The 18,955-nt window shown below is 37.0% G+C and overlaps 1 protein-coding gene across 1 annotated transcript in view; it reads left to right on the forward strand.

Annotated features, from left to right (window-relative positions):
- The window catches only part of MTA3 (metastasis associated 1 family, member 3), a gene marked incomplete at its 3' end in the record, with an annotated part of 96,309 nt that overhangs the window by 16,669 nt on the left and 60,685 nt on the right, over window positions 1-18,955 (forward strand). Inside the window, exon 5 of the mRNA XM_010154531.1 lies at window positions 12,706-12,808. Coding sequence (XP_010152833.1) covers window positions 12,706-12,808 — 103 coding nt within the window. The remainder of the gene's footprint in view (window positions 1-12,705; window positions 12,809-18,955) is intronic.

An 18,955-nucleotide genomic window follows, 5' to 3' on the forward strand; every position in this document is an offset into this window, starting at 1 on the left:
GTAAAATGTGCCTGTCAAGGGAAAAAAGTAATAATGTGGACATTAATATGCTCAAGAGGAAAGGTTCCCAGAGGACCAGGAGAAAATGACTGTCTCATTGTGTGTATCAAGTAGCTAGGAAGTATTGATGTGCTTCCGAAGTAGCTGGTTGAATTTATTGGGCTTTTATGATGAGTTGGGTTTGTCTGCCAGCCATCAAGTCTTTTACTGCTGAATTTTGTTACTCAAATTAGTAAAGGAAGAGCCTAATTATGGAATAGTGTATACTACATATAAAGTAAATGTGGTTTTTTCCATGAAAATTTTACCTTTTTAAAAAAATTAAATTCTAAATATTTCTAGACTTTTTTCCTAGAATTAAATTCCATATTTGTTAGAAGTTAAGTTACTAAGTTCTTCTGGAGCTTAGCTTTCTGAGTTAAATCATTGATTTGGTTAAATGTGTGGGTGATCTTTCTCTTACATCATGAAGACAGGATTTCACTGTGTGTTACTGTCTTGTTTTTCTTACTCCCCATTAATCCCCAAAGTGGAATAAGTGATGCAGTTTTCTTGGTGTCTTCAGTGGGCAATAATAGTCCATCAGTTAATTAAGGTTCAGAGACACCAAGTTGCCCAAAATCTGGTGGTATACAGAGAACATCTGTAGGGGTTTTATTTCGTTGGATTAATCTGCCCTTACTTCCAGTGGCTGGTGGAAGAAAGTGTCTCGTTTTAGGAGAAGAAAAATATCTGAATTATTGTAGTTTTGACTGATTATCTAGATGTTTTCCTAGCCTCCTGACATCCAAGGAAAAGAAAAAGATTATTCATCTGTTACTGTGTCTTTATGTTAAGCTGACAGCCTGAAAGTTAATCTGTTCACTGTCAAGCTTTTCATTCATGAAAACAAACCTAAACAATGTTTATTAGAATAAAATAAGTATGTTTGGAAAATATGGGATTCTGTGAACATTTCTGAATCTTTAATAAATTTTTCAGCGTGGATTTTTAAAACTGGCTAATAATCTGTACATCCAAGTTGTTATCCCATAATGTATGTGTTTTTAAAACTAAAAGCCTAGAGCAATCACCTTAGAATTAAGGCAACTTCAAGTCAGTTAGGAACCATTTGAGAAAAATTAAGTTTTATGCTATCTAATAACAGTATTGTAGAAAGCATTGCTGACTTCATTTGCACATAAAATTTGTCACACCAATTTTAATGTAAAGGAAGTATACCTTTTTAAAGGTGGTTGGTAGGCATATTTTATGTTTGTTATTTTATATTCAAAAATTTTGAACAATCAAAGATTCTCACATGATCAGTTTTTTATTTTAAAAGTTACTGGCATATAAATCCACTTTAAATGACTGAAAACATGTCAGTTCAGATTAGCTTTCAGAAGATCAACCACAGAGTGGCGGAAAAATGAAAAAGTTTTTTGAACTGTGAAAGCCCTTCCACACCTTCTGTAAACATTAAATTATTTTGATGTAAACACACTGATGTATTCTAGTAGATTAAAATTTCCAATTGCTTGTATTTTCTGGGTACTGTGATAAGTTGTTTGATCTGAATGGATTACTGTCTTTTTGTCTGTGTTTATTGGAGAACTATATGCATTTCTGTTGTGGGAATAGATTTATTTTCTTTCCCCCTCCTTGCATTAATGTTATCATTCCTCCATCCTTGAATAAAACATATCCCAGAACCTGGTGCTTAGGCCAAATGTTGGACAATGCAGTGTACCTTCTCCTCCCCAATCGTGCTCCATGAGTGAATTGGAGAACTTTATATTTCTCTAATATTTTTGAAATAAGAATGTTTTCTTTTTAAAAGGCTAAAAGATTTATGAAAATCGAGATACATAATAAAGTATTACAGATCCAACTGTTTTTCCGCTTTGATACACTGAATCATGACTCTTTTTCACAGTTAAACAAATATAAACAAAGTTTAAATCTGGTTGCAAATCCAAAGCCTTGTTTATCTACACTGTTTTGTTTGTAGTGGTTTAGCTGAATCACTCAGGTTGCACATTTAGGGAAGAATATCACTGTGTGGGAAGACCAGGCTAGATTTCTCAGCAGTCTTTCATGACTTTTGTTATGAGCATCTTTGAGAGTAAAACTGTGGTCAGATGCCAATGATACTATGGTTGTGTGAAACCCTTCCTTTTCTCCCCACTGCCAAGTGTTTACAGTCTTTCTGGATTCTAGTGGATTTTGAGTCTCTTTAGTTGTTCTTAATACACTGGAAACAGGAGACCATATTCTACAGTATTGACTTCTGGTTAGTGTGGTACTATAGAAGGTTCTTTCTCTGCTTTTGCCAACATATTCACCAGTGGCTTATTCTGTGAAGATAGCAGTTGTTTACTTTCACATCTGTTTTCAGTGTGGAGTAATGTTCTGCTCCTCTGTACAAAGCACCATTAAAAAGGTTTATTTTGGAGAACCAAAGCACATGTTTGGACAAAGAGTATCTTGTTTCAAGCATCTCTACAGTCCAGGTGCAAGGTAATTGGTTCTCAACATGTGATGGCCAGCACCCACCTGTTGTATTTTATTAGCCATTTATAAAATCTGCGAGTAGTAAGTTCAAAAAACTCCAAACAAACAAACAAAACCTATATACAGTTTTGCTTTGGGCAAGTCATTATCACTGTTATTTGGTTATAAAGGATACTTCTATAGGTTGTTATGAATACGATCAAATTGCTATGACCTTTAACAGATTTTATTTAGTCCTGTTTTGTGTACAGGGAAATATCAAGTATGAGGAAGGTCAGGGAAATTGCTCCAAGGCAAATCAGTTTAGATACTTGGTAGGTTTTTATGGAATATTGATCCCTCCCTGTCTTACAACTGTGTGTTTAAACTCTGATTTTCAATATTTCTCAGCAGTGCAACAACTGATGCAGTGACAAATTGTGTTCCATGGTTGGCTAGAAAGCAGAGAATGAGAGAAAAAGCACCAGCGTAGCACTAGGCATACTGTTCATAAAGTAGGATAATGCTCAAAAATGGGAATAACTGGGATTTTGTTTTCTCTGCAGGATTTTTTAATGCACGTCTTACCCCTGCACTCATGCATACTACTGTACATCTAGTGCACACAGTATTTGTTGTCACACAGTAAAACGCATGACAGCTTAGCTAAACAAATATAGCCAAAGTGTTGTTATACATAGGGAATCCAAGGGTTTAAAATAACTTCATTGGCCAAATCAGTAATTTCTTACGGTAATGGCTTACTTTTATTTATTCTTAGGGTTGTGAATCATGTGGAAAGACTGGGGCAAAGCTAACAGAGCCAAAGTCAGTAATTGTTCCCCTGTCTGTCAAAGCTCAATTAAAACTTCTGAAGCAAAGGATATTTTCTAAATAAGCCTAACAAAGAACTTTTTCATGACTCTTCTGGTTATGATATGTAAGTCTAGTGGAACTATTTGCAGTAATTATATAACTAAAAACCCCAACCAAACAAAAGAATACTAAATTGTATTTTTGAGAAAAGAAGTAAAATTTGGAATAACTGTCTGCTCTGATTTTAACCTTTTGTGTTCCAGGATTTGGTAGAACAGTGCTTTGTTAGACAATGTAAAATGTTGGAATGTTAAAATCGACATTTTCAAGAAAATGCAGCCCACCAGTGTAAGAACAACCGTAGTGAATCAGACCATCAGCTGTTCATCCATGCAGAAAATCACATCTTTTGTGGCTTCTTAGTTTTCTTAAAACTCGTTCACAGCCTATTAGCAGTCCAATAGGCGGTCACCTTGAGCTTCCTGATGTATTTTTGTGATCTCTGTGCAGAACTTCAGTAAGCATGTGAGGTGTGATTCCCCTTTATAAAAGCCATACTGGCCTATCACCAGTGCGTCTTTGTTGCAATTTCTATAATTTGGCTAGTATAGCCATGAGCCTTGACAGTGCTTAGTTGTCCACGTTTTCCCTTTAGCCCTTGTACCCTTGTTCATGCCTAGGGTAACACATGGGTTTGAGTTCATGCGGCACTATTAGTAGCTGCTGTACCCTTGAGTTCCTGTAGAAATCTTCAAGATGCGTGTCCAAACTTAAACAGCTTGTTAATATTTACCCAGAAAAGTGGTGGGTGCCCCATCACTGGATGTCTTCAAGGCCAGGCTGGATGAGGCTTTGAGCAACCTGGTCTAGTGGAAGGTGTCCCTGCCCATGGCAGGGGAGTTGGAACTAGATGATCTTTGAGGTCCCTTCCAACCTAAACCATTCTGTGATTCTATGCTGTGTAGTTGTTCTGTGTCCTTTACTCAGTCTTCTGCTTTTTATTCTGGCGAAGTGCTTCTGTATTTGTAGAGAAATAATTGGGACTGGTAGTTTTACTAAACAAGCATGCGAGTGAATAGTCATTTAAACAAAACACCTATGCTTCTAAGATGATCTTAGGCCACATCTTTTTCTGTGCTTACCTAGGGTCATTTTTCATTAGGAGAAGCAGCTAGAGAAACCTTAAACGGCTCCTTAGTCACCTTCCCTCCAGTGATGATGCTGGGTAGTACCTAACCTTTTAGCATGTGTTCAGTCACTGCCATTAGAATGCTCAGTTTCAGCTGACTTTTCCATAAAGGCTTGAGACAATATGTTGAGCTTTTAGCAAATCTCAGTCTAAAAATATAAGGAACACCCATAAGACTAGGAAGTACAAACACTAATGTTAGGCTAACAGCATTAATACCTACCAAAAAATCTTCAGTATAATTAGATTATAATACTGCAAGATAAGAAAAAGTATAACATATGCTTAGTATGATTCAGTTAACAGAGCAGCTACTAACCTTTAAAATTTTTGTTTCTCTCTTGTAAAAACATGGGGTAATTTCTGAGATTTAGCACAAAACCACCAACTAGAAAGTAGATTATAGAGGAAGTTAAACTATGAGCTTTCTCTACCTGTCTTAAGTCGTTCAGGTGGTTGAAGGAGTCTTTGGGCACACAGACATTGCCAGCTGATGTTATCATGGGCAGCATCACTGTTTACAATTATCAGCACGTACATACTTATCTGAACAGTGGGAAGTGCCTGGTAAGAATGTTTCACTGCTAATTAATTGCCAGTGTCTAGCAGCAGCTTCTGTCAGCTCATCCGGCTCTGCTCATAGTGCCTGCTGTAAGGATGCGGAGTGCTAGAGATCACTGGGCAAAAGAAGGGCATCTCAGAGTGGGAAATGTGATGATGGATGCATGAAGGATTAGGGTTGATTCGCAGTTGGTGGGAAATGAGATTTCAGCCTGCATGCAGAGGTGTATGGAAGGAGACAAGCATCAAGAGGCTGATAGTTGTGGTGAGGAATGATGAGGTTTAAAGGCTTATCTAGAGAGCTGGCTGTTAGTATTAAGTACTGCCAGTCCTAATTGAGAGCGGCCACCAGTAATGGCAAACTCTTTGCAAATCCCTGTTTTAATTAGCCCGGGGGGCCGATCTTAATTAGAGTCACTGTTACTGTGTACTGCTGCATGGAATTTTTCTCATGCTAATAGTCCCCTCCCAGCTGCAGTCCTCTTCATAGCCCAGTGCTGCTTATCTCTTGTATCTAGGTTTAGAAGGAGACCGCTGTGTTCTTGGGAATTCTTTATGGAGCAGAAACCTGACACAGTTAGGTACTCTGGCCATTTAAAGCACCACAAAGTGTTTGGAGTTGGCAAGGAAAACAACTGCCCTCTTACTAAGATGTAGATGCCCCATCCCTGGCTGTCTTCAAGGCCAGGCTGGATGTGGCTTTGAGCAACCTGGTCTAGTGCAAGGTGTCCCTGCCCATGGCAGGGGGGTTGGAACTAGATGATCTTTAAGGTCCCTTCCAACCCAAACCATCCTATGATTCTATGTAGAGAGGAAGAGGATAGAGCCTCTGAAATAGAGGAACTAGCAGCCTGTAAGAACAACATTATGTTCAAAGCTTTATTTTTTTTCCTTTGTTTGAATATAGTTTAGAATTTTATTTATTAAAAAGTATTTGTATAAAAACCCAGAGTCCCTCTTGCACATCTGAAAATACCCAGAGTACATCTAGAAATAGCACTTGCTGTGTAGTTGGTTCCATTTCATGAAAGTAAGACACTTCAGAATGAAAGGAGTTCAGGTAGTTGAGTGCTTACTAGGAAGATAAATTTGGATGATCGTCAGAGAACTTGTATAAAACTTTTAACTGTTTTGAAGAATAATTTCTTCAGAAGTACTTTTCTGGTGTTTTCTCTGGTTTTCTGCTTCTTACTGCAACTCGGGTGCAAGAGCATGTTGTTTTTATTAGAACAGATGTTATCAGATAGAAACTAAACTTGAAGTTCCACCCTGCTAATATTTGGGAATATTGGAATTCCAGGTTTTAAGTTTAAGAAACGTTACAACTAAAGATCTCAACTACATACTATTTGGATTTTTAACATTACAGAAGTTCAGGATGCTTAGACTATAGTATATTCTTGTTCTTGAAATGCTTCTGATGTACATTAAAATTTTGTTTTCATTTAATAAATGAAAAATATGTTTTAGAATAGTGGAACCCAGCTGTAACCTCATGAGGAGGTATCTGTTCTCTTACTTCATTCCACATATTATGTACCATGGAAGATAAAACGAGCAGATTCAGGAGTTCCTGCTTGTGGAAGTAGAAGACAAGACATAAAAGGTGTGATTGTGCTAAGTCAGTAAGATCCTTATGGTCAGGGAAGAGTAATGTTGCCTAGACTTGGTAGATATCCATCTTCAGCTGTTATCAGGAGTAGATGGGAGGATGTTTAAGGTTAGATGAGATGGATCTTGGTAAACCTAATGCACCAGAATAAAACTCTTGTTTATGTGTACTCAGATACATTTTGTTCTCAAACGGAGTTACTGTTGGGTGCACTTTTGACTTCAAGTTAACGTAAGGTTTTCTGTAATATCTTCTGAAAGAAGGAGCTGTTTCTTGAGGGTTAGCAAATTTAAATAGGGTGGTTGCTTGTCTGATCTGCAGATTTTTTTTCTTGTTATTAAGCTCAGCCGGGTAAATTTTTCGTAATTAACTGTCAAATGCAAGATCATGACGACCAGTAAAATATTCTTTACAGTGTTGTTCATGTCAAATTTTAATAGGATTATAGTATCCTTTACATCGCTCCTGTCAATTTCTCTTCTAGGGAGCTGAGTTAGTGCAAGGGAGACCTGTAATTTAGGTTTGCAGCCACATATAGTATAGGATCTCAGTTAGGTATTTGAAAGCTTCGCATTATGAAATGTAGTGTTTTATGAAGTCTTCTCAGGAATGTTGTTTTTAAAAAATTTATTGCCTTCTGTAGAATTCCTTGAGATACTAAATGTGCAATTTTGATCAAACAAGCAGTTTCTTGGATTAATTTAGGTTTTTTTAATCCTTATGTTATATACTTCCTGTACTTCAAGCATAGTATTCTATAATGTGATAATGGAGATTTCTGGGCTTCAATTCTCAGATCATTCACAACTTTTACGTTAACAGTCAAATTAAATAAATTAGAAGAGTTGGAAATTGTGCTGTTTAGTAGTTATGGCTTATAAAAAAAGGAAAAACAACCTGTTCATGAGTTGGGGTGAGTTATTTGGGTTGATTTGCTTGGGGATTGTTGGTCTTAGCCCCCTCCTGGCCCAAACTGTGAAAGCAGGTCTGCCTTTCTCGAGTTGACTTCAAGTATAAAGTCAGATGGTGTTTTTAGTCTTCATAACAGGAGCACCATGATTTCCTGCTGTCTTCAGCTTCTTGAGGAGTCTTAGGCATCTGTCCTTATTCTTCTCTTACATTTATTGTGAACTTCTATTTTTCAAGAACTTGAAGGAAATGGTTATGGTACGTGTCTGCTCTTCTGCCTTCTAGTTGCAGTGCAACACGATCTGTGCCTCATTGTTGGCGTGGAAGGTTGTGCATGATTGCTGTTGTAAAGATTTCTGTATTAATAATAGTTGTAGAGCCTTGGCTGAGAAAGTTCAGATACTAAATGAGTTCTGTCTGGTAGTCAGTCTTAGGAAGGACACAGTTATTTATTGTATGCTGTGTATGTGCTTATTATCCCAAATAATGTATCGTCGTGAGTGCTCAAATCGCCTTTCAAGTTGCAACATCTCTTGGCTTTGCTTTTTTTTCCTACCTCAGTAACTTTGACTTAATGGACTTATTGTAATTCACAGTTTTGTTACGGTTGCTGTTCTACTGTAAGTCTGATTTTCTTTTAAGTTTATTCTGTAGAAGATGAAAAACAAGTATCAGATGCAGATGAAATGTGGGTTTTTTTTACACTTGAATAAGTCAATATACATTTCATCCTAAAGAAAAAGTTTTCTAAATTATATGCTTTGTTTAAATTTATGCAAATTAATAGCCTTATTTATCTTTAGAATACTGTAGTCAAAGGGAATTTGCATATTCATATAATGTAAACAAAATACAGAACTACAGATTTCATTTTAATTTAGTGGGGTTTTTCATGTTAATATTCTTATATGGTACGGTACCATTATTATTTACACACAGTTATTTTCACTATGCTTTCCTGAAAACAATATTATCTCATGTGCTGCTGTTTCACGAATTCAGAAAAACTGTTGCAATCCTTCTGTATTCAGAGTATTGGAATACTATGTCATGACGTAACAGGCACAGTGTTAGACCACTGCACAGTGCCTGCCAACCAAAAAAATAATGTCGAATGGGTGTGAGGGCTGGGGAATCTTGATGCGAGTGACATTGTACAGGTTTATTCACAGATAACAAAAAAGTACAAGAACCAAATTCCAAAATAAAGGTGAATTTTGGAGTATCTTTTCATTAGTTGAATACTTGCCCTTGGCTTGAACTGAAGGTGACCATGTAGTTTTATGCAGTATGTTAGGTTAGATCATTTTCTTTAGAAGTGCCATAAAAGACTAAAATGGAAGGGCTTTTTATTATTTCATTTCTGTAACAGTGGGGATTCTACCTAAATGTGATTTAATATAAGGACTATAAAGTGAAGAGCAGTATGATTTTAGGACATTATGCCTCCATGTTCTCTGATCTGTGAAAGTTCCTTTTTGCATACTGTTCTGCAGGGTTTTGGGAAAGAGGCAACCTTAATTGTTCCAGCACTGGACATTCCCATAAATAAACCAGCCATTCTTGATGCAGCATTATGGCGAAGTTTGTCATTACTACATGGTTACAGTTTAGTTTATTCTGAGCCAAATTGTAGTTCTTTCTGTTTATCTCTAGGAATTCAGAACATGATGAATTAAAGCTCTTAAGGGTGCTTTGTGAGGTCTTGTCTCTTGATCATCAGTGGTTGAGTTATAAGCACTGCAAGGATGAGCACTGAGAGCACTCTAAAGTTGTTGGAGGTGCAGGCAGTTTTAGTTCAAAAAGCATTGTTCAAGTGATTAATGACTGTTTGGGTTTTTTTAATTTCTTAATAGACTAAAGATCTAGAGGGTAGGAGGTGATCGGCTATGCATGTTTTATTGCGTTGGAAAATGCTCAGTTAACAGTTTCAAAATGCTATATACAAATAACGGGCTTGTGTCACTTGATGTCTTTCATTTGTAGTCTTTATATAGCCTGTCTTTCATTTCCAGTCTTCACACATGAGTTATGTTCATAAGTTGAGCTTTGCCCTAAGATCTGTGTAAATATACAACTCAATACCGGAATGACTAATTGAAATCTTGAATAGACATCTGTCAGGCAAGCTAAGGGGGCAGGAAGTTGTTCTGCTATTGAAAGGTAAACAGATAATTTTCCTTTTGCCTTAGATTAAAAATAATCTAAGCTTTCTCATGTTACTTTAATCAGAGAAGTTACTTGCTCATAATTCCCTTGGGTTTTTTGCAGAGTTGAGTGTAAGGTTTTGAACTGTTTTTCTGGGTGTTTTTTGATCATCAGATCAAAATCAGATCATCTAGTGAGAATCACAAAAAAAAAAAAAATTCTGTGTCTGCAGAGCTTTTATAGTGAGAATGGCTGTGATTGCCATCCAAAAAACAGCTTATGACTTCTCAGAAGCTGTAGTTGTTATGGTGCTGGTGGTGAGGGAAGGTAGCACTTGTAAACAGCCTTCTCAGGTGGAACACTGAATGTATTATAAGATAAACTCCCCCATTCCATTTGTGTCCTGGAGTTTGCCATATAAGGAATGAATATTAGGGCAACTTTGTCTTGGGTCTATGTCAAATGCAGCTATATAAAAGGTAAATGCAGGTGTGTTAACAGAAAGTATGTTGGAGTTTTAAAGGGGGCTGCTACATTAAAAATCCTAGTGTAAGGTACAGCCATGATTAAGGACAGACAGTTCAAGGGAAACAAGGTGCTTTTCTTCTTTTTTTTTGTAATTACCTCTGGAAAGAAGACCTGTTTATCGTATGTGATCTTCCTATACTGATTGTTTCAGCACATTCAAAGGATGTAAACCAAAGTTTTTATTCCTGAAATCAACTATTCAAAGATTCCTACAGCACCGCTTGACTGCCTCCATGATTTGATCTGTTTAGATTACTTTCCTTCCTGTTTAAGTGATAATATCCTGCCATTTAAGTGGAAAATCAGGAATGAAGCATTTTTGCAGTTTGGCAAGAGACCGCCTCTCTTCTGGAAACCTCTGTCTACTATTATTGCAGTAACATTTAATATTGCAAATATTACATTATATATGCTTGGAATCTTTTGGTACGGATACTCCATTGCTTGTATCCTGTTTATCTCTACTGCCATTACAAAATACTGTTTGGCAGTATCTCAGATTTACCTTTATCAACACTTACAACAACATTTTGCAGTAGCACTTGTTTAATTATCTCTAATAGAACAAAGACGTGTAGTATTGCAATTTTTTCATCTTTTTGCGAACTTGATTGAGGAGAGTGACATGTTTTGGACGAATACTTGTGCAATTGATGTTTTCTCTTTGTGAGAAGTACGCCCTGCCTGAGAATAAGGTTTTCTCATGCTTATACAATTCTGATCTCCAGGATATGATGTCCTGAAACAGTTAACATTAAAGATATTTAAAAACTATATATTAACAGATTGAAGTGCTCGGAGATTATTTATAAAATGTAGAACATCACCCACAATGTGTCTGTCACAGATGGAAAAAATGAATGTATTGACAACTGTGTAGTCCATTGAGTAAGTTTATAGACTCAAAATCTTACCTAAGATTGCCAGAAATTAACTGTCTCCAGTACTGGTTGTGAATTATCTAAGTTTTATTAGGCAAGCAATATGCCTGTCTGATAGAACTTAACGCTTCTGCTTAAGACAGTTAAGAAGAAAGTAATCTACTTTGTTTTTCTGAGAATGCGACTATGAAATTTGTTCCTGAAACATGAGCCAGACAACATGGTGCAGTTTTAACTTGTGTGTTTGGTAGGGATAAATATATACCACATTCTCATTTCCTTCCAGAATGAATGTGCTGGAGAAACTTTCCATATATGATCAGATTTCAGAAAAGCCAGTGCTTGGTTGGCAGTCTGCTTCCAGAATTTTAAGTGTGCAAGTTGTTTCATGCCTTGATGATACTATGCGTGTTTAGACTGGCTGTTTTCATTAAGTCATAAGAAATAACGCATACAAAAGTGATCTTCTCTGTGCTCAGAAAGGCTCATACACAGCCTAGGTTTTTCAAAGGAAATTGAATGGCTGTATTTGAGGACAGGTTTTTATTCTTGTGGCTCATAAAAGTCAGAGTGAAGTAGTGGCAGTTGTCTAAACATCGGAGTTTTTCACATGTTCATAGAAGAACCTGCTCATTTTCTGAAATACGCAGGGGAAGGCATTGATTCTAACTTGGCTCTTGTCATCTGTTGTGGCCCCAAATGTGTTGGCTGCATTTCATAGTTAAATTCTCTCATGCAAGTAGAATACGTGTTGCCTACCTAATTGGCCTTTGTACTGTTTCTCATTTTGCAGAAGTTAGTGGTATAGTAGTCAAGCCAAGATTTGGGCGTCCATATGAATGTGAATTATTGTAGCATCTTTACACTTGACTGTTCTTTCAAGCAGTACAAATTCCGTACTCTCATAATAATGAATACAGTTCAAATTAGATTTTGGAAACCACCATCATTGTTTTGGACACGTGCTTGCACATAAATTGCTCTATTCAGCTAATTAGAATTGGGAAATGATGACATAGGATCTAATAACTTTCTTGTGCTGTAGTCATATATTGTTTTATAGGAGGATCTAGCTAGTGAACATACACTGCAATTTTATGTTAACAATACAGATAATGTAATGGCTGAGAGCAAGAGGTGAAAAAATAATTAAATGTAGTAGACAGCATTTTTTCATAATGATTTTTCATTTGGGGGCATAGAATACAAATTGGGTAGAATTTAATTGCTGAAGCTGGTTAAGTGTAAAATTAATTTTAATATGACTTAGGTGAAACAGTGACTTTGATATAGTTGAGAAGCAATTTAAAGAAACCACTGGTTACTTAGGTTATGGTTTCAAGTTTATATCACATTTTATTAAAGTTCTTTGATACTATGCCTCCTTAAATTGAAATGCTGATGTTACGGTAAGATATGTATTTTCCTGAAGCTGCATTATGGAATTTAAATTAATAACTGCTGATTGTTAAGTACTGTGTGTGTGTTTAAAAATGTACAATGTCTCTTTTAAACATAGTACAACAATTACACAGAGGAAAAACATTGTGAGTAATAAGTGTTTTGTCCCATCTACCTTTTGACAGGAGAATTAGATGACAGAGAACAGGCAAAGCTGGAAGTAAAAGTATGGGATCCAGATAGCCCCCTTACTGACCGTCAGATTGACCAGTTTTTAGTTGTAGCACGGTAAGATTAAAATCCTCTAATAAAAAAAATTCCTTTTCCTTTTCTTACTATTTATTCCCCTCTATCATGTTACTCAACTTGTTTGCCATTTTGTGAGCCCTTCTCTTTCCCACAGTTAGCTAAAAGAGAAAATCAGACCATAGCCATCTGCATATTTATTGAAGCTACCAGTACAGAAGAGAGAAAAAGAGAGTGAGTTTGGGAATAATGCTACACTGCCTGTATTTCAGGTTATAGTAGAATGCGATATTTTAAATATAGTCATCAGTCTGTTTTCCCCTCAGAGTAAATGAAACAGGATTTCAGTGCTAATATTGCAGTCTTGTATTATAGTACTTGGAATTCCGTAGTGTAATAAAAAGGTAAAAGTAGAAATAAAGCAAATGTTAACAAATGAAATGGATGCAGAACTTGCTCTATTTGCATATAAGCTGACTAAGGTGCAGTGCCATTATTTTGGATGAGTGTTGAAATAAAAGTTTAAGCGATGCATTTCCTTAGTAAAAAAAAAATCTGGTCAGTTCAATAGAAATTACCATATGATTATGCAGATTTATAAGAGGAACATCAAAGCCTTTTGAATTCATAAATACCTTAAAAAATAATTTCCACAAAAAAACCCACAAAACTAAGAAAACCAAAACCATACCAAACACACCAAAAACCTTTCAAAACTATATGGTTCTTAACGAAGACCAACTCCATACTCAGAAGATACAGCATGTGTCGCCTGTCTTGTAATTCATATGTACAAATGTAGTACGAAGGTACTGTCCTAATGATGGTAGAGAACTGTTGATCGTAGATAATGCAGAGATTTTATCCTGAATCACGCCATCTCCTGTATTTTCTGTAATTTGGTTGCAGAGCATAGTCTCAGGTCTTCTTGGGCAAATAATCCTTCTATGTTGTTTTCAATTATTGTTCTTTATTCTTTCTGTCTTTTGAACAATGTATTTCAGGAAGGGTACAGAGGGAAGTTGCTTTGTATTTTCCAGCTTATATGTATGGGGAAGTGGGTTGCTGATTTATTGTTTTACAGCAGGTGCTGATCGACCTGAGTTTCTTCTTTCTCCCCCACTCTGTAGTGCTGTATCCTTTCTGTACAGTAGTAAAAAGTGCCTGCCCCTGTTGAATTTCCAAGCCAGCCTATAGGTGTGAACATGCATCTGTTCAGAAGATCACAATGCCGTGTAGAAGCTCCATAGAACAGAACCCAGAAAACAGAAATATTACTGTCACCAGCAATATAACACTTGGATAAGTATGGGCAGACAGGTACGGGGTCCCTTAAAAATACCATCTGTGTGAAGATTATATGCATTTTTGAAGCGTTGATTGAGTGCCTTCACATCCCTCCACCCCTCATCTTGCACCCACTCTGGTGAGCTGTAGTAGTATCCTGTGAAGCTGAAAATGTTCCCAGAGGAGTGTACCGCTAGGCAGCCTACTGGGAAGTGACAGAATGAAATTTGTAGAGAAAGACGTTCTTCTCTCTTTGTTCCCTTATTTAAGACATCCTGAGCAATGCTGTGCCCTGGCCAAGACACATTTGGTTAGAAGATGATAAATTTCTGTGAAGAAGGTTTGTGTTATGGTGGGAATGGGTCTTGGTCATAGCTGACTAATTATAGCTATCCAAGATCTTGTGGTAGGCAATCACTAATGACCATCCGTAACCAGGTTTTAGGCAGGTACCACTTTACTGATATTTTTCCCCAAAGCCCCATTCATCTTTGCAAGCTTCTCCTGAAACTGTTTCCAAGCTTCTGTATACTTGTATTCACAGGCTGCAGGGTCACATTTCTGTTGTATTAAGTGCTTCTGAGACAGATTTTTCACCAATTTCTGGAGAAACACTTCTGTTATGATGATTGTGGCAGTTTTGAATTCAGTATGTTGTGCGCTCCCAGGTAAAAGCCTTCATTCTACTGGGCCATTAAAAGCTGTTTGAGTAACAATGGCATAGTTGTTAGAATCTGGTAGGCAGTGCTTACGGACTTGGCAGACCGCTCTCCTGTGGCCTAACTGCAGTTCACTGGGCACTGGCGGTGCCTGCTGGGTTTGCGGTGGGAACGGTATTTCTCTGGTTCCTGGAAGTTATGTTTAGTTTTGCAAATTTGAAATTCTGACAATGAGAACTTTTTCCTAAATGCTTTCCTAGATGTGATTTTGCTTAAGTGTGTGTATGCTATCTTGTATTTGAAATGTTAAAAGCATTTTCATGTGATCCTTTTTACTTGCGGCATCAAAGGCATCAAGTGTATCATCTTAGGTTTTTTTCGATCTGCTGTGGTTGAAGGAAGAGTTGCTTTTGTCTTTTATAGGCTTTAGCTCTTTCTGTCATACAAGCACGCTTTGGTTCTTTAGAAGGTGTTTAAATACTCTCTTTTTCTACTTGTGTTGCCCGTTTGCAAGAACATTTATATTTTGCCTCAGGCATGTAGCCTTCCTAGTCTTACAAGGTCTGTTTACTGTCTCAGGAACAAGAGGCCTTTTTTCTAGGCTTATATGCGTGGTCAGTCCGGACCTGTCACTAAGCCATGGTATGCAATAATTTGCTGGCTGTAAAGGTAAAGAATATGCCTGTCCTGTTCAGGAACTGGAGGTAGCAGTGACAGAAAAATCTGTGGAGTTTGAAAAAAGCCTAAGACTACTTGAGTGGAAAGATCCTTAACCTTCAGCTCCCTAAGTAATCTTGCTTGTCTCTGGATTTACAAGTCTTGAAAGTGTCTTATTGTTACTACTGGAGCATGATTTGGGCAAGAGCCCTCGGTCAAACTAGCAAAAACATCTGTTAAGAGAAACTTGAGGCATCTGACTAATGTATTCTGATTTTGAGTTGGGTTTTTTGGGTGATGCACTGCCATTTATACTCTGGCAATAAGAATTCCAACACCATTTTCTACTCCATTTAAATAAGATAGAGCTTCATCAACCGATTTTTGTTCTGTCAGATATTGGCAACAGTTGTTCTGTGTCTAGTAGCTTCCAAGAACAGGACTCCAAGAAGCTCCAGCAGCAGTTTAGATCTGCCACACTGGCAAATAGTACCATCCCGCAGAAGTGGATTTGTCCAATTGAAATGTTTCATTAGTGCTGAGGGCCTAGCATCCACACGTTCTGAACGGGTTTAATTTTGGGCTGCCTCTGATCTGGTCCTGCGGACTAAGTATCTGTAAGTATGTGGAACATAAGAGAAATCCAGTTTGTGTGCTATAACGTACCTTTTGATGATGGTTAAGTGCAGTAAAAAGATGCTGGAGGCAGTTACGTTGCAACTCCATTCCTTATGTGAACTAAAACACTGATACAGATGCCCCGTGTTTTCTCGTCATCAGTCTCTGTCATTCCTAATACGCAAGGAATGCCTCATTTCCTTGTGAGTTCTCATGTTCTCTTTTTAACTCTCTTCCGAGTTGCATAGTGTTAGGAAGTGAAAACTTCTCTGTTGTGCTTAGAATAGTCCTGTCTTTTTTATTTTTAGTTTGTCAAGGAGTCAAAAATGGGCCTGACCACATTCAAATGTTATGGAGTTGTGGGCTCCAGTCTGGACAGATGCTGAGAACCCTAGACCTGACCCTTTTTTTTTTTTTTCCCCCTCTCATTTTCTCTTGGTCTGCTAATTTGGTCTATAATACACTACATGATAACATTTTTGGTACATTCTAGTTCTGTTTATTTACTTTATGATACTGTGAAATAATTAACAATTTAGCTATTCTATTCTGCTTCATCTAACCAGATTATCAACAGAGTCTTCTGGAATATATTTCTAAAGCTGCTTGCTAGATATTTATGGTCCCAGCTTATTTTCAGCTAAACCAGAGATTTGAAGACTAATTAAAATAACCTTAAAGCAATGCATCTCTACCTTAGAATTTAAAATGGCATTGCATGTCTCTGGCTAACATATTTATCTTCATTTGAATGCCTGCTTATTTTTGATGTAAAATCACAGAAGAATGGGAAATTACGTGTTAGTCATTTTGAATTAGAGCTTGATCCTCCCTGCGTTGTTTCCACTTTTCCATTTTCTCTAAGATAGTGATTATATTCACTTTCTGTTGGTTACTGTTAATTCAGTTAAGTGCTCATGGTATATGGAGGTGTACTGGTTACATGAATTTATCTAGCAGTGAGGAAGGGAACACAATGCAGCTTCAGCTACCAGTGTGTTTTTCGTCATATTGAGGAAAAGAATACACTCATCAACTGAGTACGTAAAAACACTTAAAAGTGTGCTCAAATAGAAATACTCTATTCTTGCAAGATAATTCACTTTAGTCAGTGGCACTAGACAAGAATCCCAAAGCTCATCAGTGAAAATAAATACATAGAAGTCATTAGTTTAAAAGTTTCAATATTGTTGTGCCTCTGGATTCTCTTTATGTGGTAGGAAGTAAGAGGAATGGGAGTTCATGAAAGAGGCAGTGAAATTTAATGGCAGAATTGCAACATAAAATTATGCTGTAAAGATGTTGAAAAATCTTGAAGCCAGTGCTGCACTTGCAAAACTAGCTGTTTGGTAGCAAGATGAATTACAGCACCTAATGGTAGGCAGATGGTTTGGCAATAAAAAGGAAAAATACGTCCACATCAAGTTTACTGAGAATATCAAAAATACGATGTTTCTGCCTGTCTGTCATGCTTGTCCAATATATGTTTATTCCTTTGTGCATTTTGTGTTACTGTATTTCTTCTTGACCAAAATAACTTGAAAACAACTAATTCAGACCTGGAGCTGTGGTGGTTTGGTTTATTGTTGTTGTTGGGTTTTTTAATCTCTCTAAATGAATTTTGATGTATTATAAAGAAAAAATTCCTTCAGCAGCGTTCGTATGGACGTGCTTTTTGGGGGCTATAAGTCTCTTCTGTGACTGACATTGCAGGGTGGAATGCAGACGATCACTTAAGCATATCCTGTGAATTAAACTACTTGTAGGTATCAGATTCTGTTTCTGTTGAATGTGAAGATTTCACATATGTTGGATTTCTGTTCTGAAACTGAAGATTAGTTGTGGCACATAGGGGACATTGTATGCAATGCCACCCCTTACCCTAACTTTGAGAGTCTTTCAGAGATATAACAGTGGCAGGTGACTTCATGTTTATCACGTCATCTCCCCTTTGCTCTAAATATCTGAAGCGATGACAGTGAAGCACAGCACTGTACAGACAGTTGCTCAGAAATGCAAGGAAAATTGTGTCTTGTGGAACAGCATTATTTTACTGTAAATGTGTTCTTATGTCCAATTTTGCATTATCCAGTACTAAAAATCTCAAGGGTCTTTTTCAACTTCAATATTGTGCTGGTGACATGTATCTCCACCAAAGAAGTATTTTTTTAATCTTCTTTCCAAGATTTTCAATATCATGAGACTCTTAAGGAGCAACTGGATACTAACTGAGTGTTTGCAAAATAATGTTACTGATCTAAGTGGTCATCGTTTTCGGGCTGTTTCCAGCTCGTAGTGAAGTGATGTAATAATAAGGAAAACAAAAAGCTATGGTAGTATGTAGGAAACCACCAAAGATCCACTTAATTATTTTCCTCAGAAACATTAACTCTGAGATGAGGCATAGGTCTCATTCATTAGTATGCAAATATGTGAGGAAAAATCTGAATTTGCAGATTCAGGTGTGCACAGTGGGGGTTCACTTTGAACAGATTTGTCCAGTGTGTACCCACTACTCATCGCTGAAACAATGTATAAAGTGAATAATTTTAAAATAAACATCCTCAGATTAAAAAGTTGAAACCATGACACTCTCTCGGATGGATTTTTGAGAACACAGAGTTAAATAGTTGCTGGACTGGATCCAGAACTTTCTGGGTCTGATTTGATGCCGGACTGCTGTTGCTACTGGGGAGACTAGTCACTTTTTATCCTGGTGTATAATCACAGTAGTTCCAGGTTTTCTTGGGTAAATCACAGCCCTTTTCAGAACGAGTTACCGATGAGCAATTGAATCTTTGGAAATGTGTTATGATGCTCTGTTGTATTTGCTGCTTCATAATTTCATTGGTTACCACTAATGCTAGTCTTATGTAAAAATTTGAACAATTACTTCCTTTAATATCTTAGAATTGAATTGTGAGAAATTTGGAGCAATGTATTTTTGGTGTTTGATGTCTAATCTTGA

This window comes from Eurypyga helias, unplaced genomic scaffold, assembly GCF_000690775.1.
Source record: "Eurypyga helias isolate BGI_N326 unplaced genomic scaffold, ASM69077v1 scaffold17166, whole genome shotgun sequence".
NCBI classification, from domain to species: Eukaryota; Metazoa; Chordata; class Aves; order Eurypygiformes; family Eurypygidae; genus Eurypyga; species Eurypyga helias.